At 39.2% G+C, this 7,104-nt stretch overlaps 1 protein-coding gene across 2 annotated transcripts; it reads left to right on the forward strand.

The window, feature by feature from the left end:
- Positions 1–139: 139 nt before the first annotated feature.
- Positions 140–5,341, forward strand: ubiad1 (UbiA prenyltransferase domain containing 1). Of its 2 annotated transcripts, none has more exons than XM_053317442.1 (3): positions 140–464; positions 2,430–3,048; positions 4,485–5,341. In XM_053317442.1, exons 1-3 carry the CDS (start codon positions 228–230, stop codon positions 4,970–4,972), a joined length of 1,344 nt encoding a protein of 447 aa, XP_053173417.1. In that variant the 5' UTR covers positions 140–227; the 3' UTR covers positions 4,973–5,341. The 2 variants fall into 2 exon arrangements, with proteins under 2 accessions (XP_053173417.1, XP_053173418.1); XM_053317443.1 differs by having other exon boundaries at positions 302–366.
- Positions 5,342–7,104: the final 1,763 nt, after the last annotated feature.

Below are 7,104 nucleotides of genomic sequence, written 5' to 3' on the forward strand. Positions count from 1 at the left end.
ACAACGTGATAGACTACTAATAAGTCATAAGATACGATATAAGATCATTATTTTGAGATATTAAATCAGTATTTTGAGATAGTTTCTCATTATTTTGACTTACATCATTTTTTTTATCACATTGGCGGAAATGGGCTGCCATAAATATGTAATACATTGCTATGAATTGAATAATTAATTTTTTTTTTTTGTATCAAATGATTTGCAGGGTTAAACATATTTAATAAATGTCGGAACCATTTGTAGGAGGTGGTGGTTTCCCCTCCGCCTCTTTACGACGTTGCACGTTCGGCGGAGGAAATGGCGCCCGTCGGGTGCAGCAGGCTTCACGTTTGCCAACCAGTCAAGTCCCCTCGAAGTTGACACGTAAGATATCCACCTGCCCGTCGTCGCAGCGGCCTCAACGGGCTCAGAAGTATGTTTTTAAGAGGCGCACTTTGTGTCGGACGGTGAAGACTTCAGAGGTGAGAGCTGCAGGCGGACATTTCCTCTCTGTCCCTGCACACATCGTTAGCTCGGTGATAGCAGCCAGCTTTAATCCCATAATCTCACTAAGTTACTCGGCTGCGAAAACCAAAACACCCACTTTACTTGGAATTCACAGTGTCCGGGAGCTAATGTGCTGCAACTGCACAGCGGTCAGACAGCTTCTCTGTTGAAGGGTGAAATAGAGTATTGGGGAATAGTTTTCTGCCATTGCTTCTTGAGCATTGAACATTGAACATTATATTGGCAGCCGATACTACTCTAAAATCCTCCATGGTGTTTTCTACTCATATCAGACTACAGAATACAGATAAGAAGAGTAAACATATAAAGTGTTCCTTGTGCCAAGTGGTGCCTTTCCTCATGTGGGACAGTTCAAACCGAAAGCTGGGACACTCACTGAAAGGTCAAAATTAATTCATACAATAAAAAAACTTATCTGCTCACTAATACTCATGATTAAAGTCTTTCCAGTTTTAATAATTACAATGTTTGTGCTGTTAGAAAAAAGTAATTAACATTGGTAATAATATTTGTCAATCTGCTTATAATAACAATATTGAAGCATTACAAGAACCTTGAATAACAATTGGTATTATGCATTTAATGTGCTTAAATGAATATTTAAAACAAATGCATAACCTACAGTCACAGGCCACTTCATTAGGTACACCTGTGCAATCTAATTCAATCCAATACAACAGCTCTGCTTTAAATTCTACATTTATGAAGCTTTATACATTTTCACTTTTTCTAGACATTGCCAAGAAGGTGATAATGCTACTTTATGTTTATTATTGAGGTCATAGTGGGTGATGGTGATGTATTGGGGTGCATTATATTGATTCCTAATATTTTGTCCATTAACTTATAAAACTATATTATAGTTAAATAAAGACATTAAAATGGTCTGTATGCTCACATTCTGAAGATGTTTTTGTTGGTAAACTTAGCTAAGATGATGATAAGTCTAATGATGTAAGTTTGTCTCTCATTCTTTCCTGTTGTAAAGAACAAACAGTACATTTTTATTTAAAGTCAGCCATAAATGTCACATCAATACACTAAAGCCACAGTCTCTTAGTTTAGTAACAATGCCAAAATAAGCGAGGCACAGTTTCAGGAGGTGTCCTTCAAGCTTAGACACAAATTCTACCCTGTAAAACATTTTTTATGAAAACATTAAAGAATGAAAATTGGGTATTGTGTTAATTTTGACCACTACTTGACCACTATTTGGAACCAATATTCATAGTAAGCTGTTGAATAATTTGATGTCAGGTCAGGTCAAGTCATTAGAAGATCCTACATAATACACTTACAATGTAAGTGATGGAGGACAAAATCCAAATTCCCTCTTTTTGTTACTATACCTCCACCACAGCTCAACAGGAAAACACAAAGAGGGAATTTGAGGCTTAAAAGACTGTAAATGTGGCAAAATAATTTTAATATATTGATCAACGGTTAATGAAATCAAGTCAAGTTTATTTTTAGAACACATTTAAAAACAACAGTTTACCAAAGGGCTACAGTCATTGGGATTGGACTCTGAGCACTTCCAAAACATGGATGACCTATGCTTAACACTGTACCTCATGTGTAGACGCACAGACGGAGCACTTGCTGTTCTGCTAAAAGCGCTGCTTACACTTTGCTCTATGAGTAGACTTAGTGTTAGACGCACATAAACACACACACACACACACACATACTCGCCAAATGGAAAATCTACCTGCATTTGGCTTGTCAGGTGTTAATTTTGGACTCAGAAATTTCTTTAAACAAGCCTGCAGTTGAGGCCATTTTGAGTAGTGTTCAAAGTATTTTGCTTCTCAGCCATGTTTTACATCAGTGATCTAATACAATGTGCATCAGTGCTGCAGTTTGAATGTACACTTTGTCTGTCTTGACATTTCATTGGTATGTTCTCACTGTTGCAGGAACACCAAACTCTGGCATTCAGGATCATCGCTGGTACCGTAGACTGCAGAGGCATGGCCAAAGAACAGAAACACAGCAGGGCGGAAACATTTGTACTGGCTGGATCGAATGGTCACATTGGCCAACAATGGCAGACTGGTTTAAATAATACGGTGCAAAATCACCCACCGGGCAACAACCACATGTCGAGGATGGCCCGCGTCACCTCGGACGTGAGGCTCAAGTGCGCGGCTTATGTGCTCGCGCTGAGGCCGTGGAGCTTCAGCACCTCGCTCACGCCGGTGGCCCTCGGCAGCGCTTTGGCGTACAAACTGGAGGGCTCTGTGGACTTGGTCATCCTGATGGTGTGTGCGGTGGCTGTCCTCGTAGTGCACGGGGCAGGCAACCTCGTAAACACTTACTATGACTTCTCAAAAGGGATTGACCACAAGAAGAGTGACGATAGGACTCTTGTAGATGAGATCTTGGCGCCACAGGATGTTGTTATGTTTGGAGCGTTGTTATATTCGTTAGGGTGCTTGTGTGCCACCCTGCTCTACTTCCTGTCTACACTTAGACTGGAGCACCTAGCCCTTATTTACTTTGGGGGACTCTCCAGCTCTTTTTTATACACCGGAGGTGAGTGAAACATTAACTTGAATCTATTGGATTGCTGCCTCAGTGTTTATCAGCCACGTCGCTAAGAACACACACACACACACACACACACACAAATCTTATATTTAATCTGCGCTAGGCAACATTGCATACCAGGGGCTCCAGGTGCCAGATAAAGGTTGCTGACTGGAAAAATAGCAACTTGCATACGATGCCAGGAAAGTGTACACATCACATTCACAGTCAGTCTGTCATGTTTTATTACCAAATAAAGAGCAAAAAACTCAAACTCCGTTAAAGCTTTCACCCCTCAAAAATATGTTGTCTAGTGTTATCTGTTCAAATCTGTGCAAACAGTTTGGATTATGTGTTTTTCAGATATTAGCCAGTGGAACGAGTGCCTCCACCCCAGTACAGTGGTGGTGTGTTAATGTTGCTCTGAAAAACTGGAAAGTTACATTTGAAACACCCAACAGCAATTTATCTTTGGTGGCAGACATTTCAGAGAAGGATATCAAAAAAAACTTGAACACATAAAACTAACTGTCTGCATGGTTAGATAATCAATGAAAAAAAAAAAGTTTTTACATCACATTTGGCACAACCTTCTGTGAGGATCAACCTTATGTTTAAAGACAAACAGTCTACCGGCTGAGCTACAGCTGGCTGTTTTTTGTGATTTTGGTGAACCAGCCCTAACAGACAGTCTGCAAATTTTTCAGACATGACACTAATGTGTTATATTTCTTCATGAGGTGAAGTGCATGTCTGAAAGGGGCTAAAGGATCAATGCATCACACTGTGGGTCAACAAAAAATCAAACTAGTGAGAATCTTGAAGCATATTTCATGTTTTGATTCAAGCTAATGTTTTGATGTGTTTCAACTTATGTCTCTACTTATTTCTTTAATGTAGATTTTTTAAAAGTGTAACTATAGGGTAACTCTACAGACACTATTTTTCCCCTCTGAAAAAATGCAGACGGACTAAAACATTATTCTTCAGTACTTCACATGCAAGACAGCTGACCAAGCAAAATAATAAAAGACCTGAACTGATTGCAAGGCTGTCATTTTAAATTCATATTCAAAAACTTTAAAAATATACTCATGCAAAAACAAAAGCTACAGTTGTATTGCATTATGGGAAATGTAGGTTTCAGTGTTTTTTGAAGCTTGACCCACACAGAGACTAAAAATCAGCATATCTCAGTCTGTGCTGCATTGATTTTGACTATTCTTTTTAAAAATGTGAGTCTTTGAACTTAATGGGAATGCAGTCCCAAAGTGTTACTAAGAGTACCCCTTTTAATTATTAATGGGATCGATCAAGCCCCATATTTATAGTAATCATTTAAAGTTTTTTGTCCGCATTAGTTGTTTTCAGTAGATGACACTGGGTTGATAACTGGTAATCAGAAGGTTAAATGTGGCTGCTGTTTACTTTTTTTTACCCAGGCATTGGTCTAAAGTACGTGGCCCTGGGAGACCTGGTCATCCTCATCACCTTCGGCCCACTAGCGGTCATGTTCGCCCACGCGGTGCAGGTCGGCTACCTGTCAGTGCTGCCGTTGGTGTACGCCGTCCCGCTGGCCCTCAACACAGAAGCCATCCTCCACAGCAACAACACCAGAGACATGGACTCTGACAAGCAGGCGGGCATTGTCACCCTGGCCATCCTCATAGGCCCCATGCTCTCTTACGTCCTCTACAACCTCCTGCTCTTCGTCCCCTACGTGCTCTTCTGCATCCTCGCCACGCGTTACACCATCAGCATGGCGCTGCCTCTGCTCACACTGCCCATGGCCTTCCCTCTGGAGAAGCAGTTCCGCAGCCGATGCTACGCCAAGATCCCCCAGAAGACCGCCAAGCTCAACCTCCTCATGGGACTATTCTATGTGTTCGGGATCATCCTGGCGCCTCCTGGCAGCTTGCCGTTACTGTGATTCTTTAGCTTTGATATTTCAAATTTTGCCGTTTTAATACAGACTAATAGATTATGTACCTCTTTGTACGATGCATTTCGAGGGCTTTCACAGGCTTTAATTTATTGTCTTATTTATATGTTGAAGAAATTTAGTTGAGTTACTCCTGTGATACTGAAGGCATAATCAGATGTAATTTTTTTTTTCAGTATTAAGTCCGCTGTAATATGTTGGTAAAAGTAAGAAGTGTTGGAGTCCTTTTGTAGAGGTAAGCAAAGTTTTCATCACATGGACAAACAATAAACCTACAGTTGCCATATTTGTAGATTTTTAAGACATGACGCATACAAATATCATAAAAACTTCAATAAACCATTATTCTAAACATTATATTCTCTATGGTACATCCTGTTCATTGTGATTTTTCTCTTTTTTTTGGAGAGCCAAATAGTGTTTCATTGGATTGTAATAAAACTCACTGACGCGTATGTGCCATGTCTTCATTTCATTTTGGATCAAAGTTGAAGAATTTAACAAGTATTGGTTTAATTAGATGAACATCGGTCAACCTATGTACACTACATAGCTGATAGAGTGGACTCTAAGAAAATAATTGAAGTATTGTTCTACCAAGAATGTAAATCTTCTTTCAGTCATCAAGCTGCAAACTGAAGGTGTAAATGACCACAACTGCAAATCAGATAGACATTCCTTTTTATAGACAGTTCCCTTGGGCTTGTGTTGGTAGAGATAAAGCTACAAAGTTGACCAACAGCAATCTACATACTGTTTCTGTTACACTGTTGCTATATGTAAGTCCCCACAGTGTGAGGTGCTACATTGTCATTTCCTTTGTGTCTTTGAGTGACAGCTGAGAGTAACAGGCTCTTGTAGCAGAGCCAATACAAAGAAATGGACATTAGACACCACAAGAATACTACTACACATTACCTATGCAACCCCCTTTGTTTTTCTAACCCATTTAAAAAAGTTGTTTATATTTATATTTACTGTCTTTCTTAGCTTATTTAGTATTCACAATGAAAGTCAAGATTTATCTATTTTAAGATATGTAAATTTAGAATCAACCAGCCAAACACTGGGTTTGTGTAGCAGTGCTGTAGACAGCAGGGGGCGGTATTGGACAACCATTTAGATAACATTCACAGACACACTTACTAATTACTGTCTGCACGGTCAGAAATATATGCACCTCTGCTTTTTCACTATGCAGACTTAACATATTAATTAAATTTTATTGAGAGTTTCATTGTAATACCAACCAGCCTTCTCACTGCAGCTGGGTGGGTTTGCAGTGTATTTGGTTGCTCTGGGTTTCCACCCATCGTCCAGAGACCTGGGGTGGATTCATTGGGAAATGCCACTCTTATCTTGCAAATATTGTGACTACTAAAATTTAAATAGCAAAAATTGTCTGCATTTGTAAAAATAGATATAATGTTGACATTGAATCATCTATGAAATAATATTGCAGCCTATTATGAAGTAATTGAGATTTTTAGTTCTCCATCCTGTAATTCCTGGCAGACCCAAATATAACACTTGGAGTTCATTTAACATGACGTGAAAAGAGAACGAGAGGGACACATACCAGGCTTGAAGCATGAGTGAACTGAATGGTTGACTGTGATGTGCCATATAGAACCAAAGCACCAAATTACACATGAAGTTTTGTGGAATTGTACCATGTTTTTGTGCTGTTAAAAAGCTTTAAAATGATTTGATTTGTGTAGACTGCTGCTTTTCACATTTGCACATTGTTAGTTATACACCGCAGTATTCCCATGGAGTCAGGTCTGCTTAGCAGTTGTTTTAGGGGCAATATATAGTGGTTGTTGTTGACACTAGTTATATTTTAGTACTAGTGTTTTGGCAGCCATTGCTACATTAATCTACAGTGAAGAATTTAAAAAGAACTTAACTTTGCTTTGAACTCAATGAGACTGGCAATGCCTAGTTCCCTTTTGATTCTGCTGCAGAATGTGAACTTTTGTTAACACATTTCAGTTTTATTTTTAATGTAGAAGTAATTGCAGACTTGTGTTATTTATATCTGTCTTGTACTTACTATTGAATGCAATAAGTGTGCATTTACATGATTCAGTCAGCAATCAGCAGGGAGGAGAAAAATT

Source organism: Scomber japonicus, chromosome 4 (assembly GCF_027409825.1).
Source record: "Scomber japonicus isolate fScoJap1 chromosome 4, fScoJap1.pri, whole genome shotgun sequence".
Taxonomy (NCBI): Eukaryota; Metazoa; Chordata; class Actinopteri; order Scombriformes; family Scombridae; genus Scomber; species Scomber japonicus.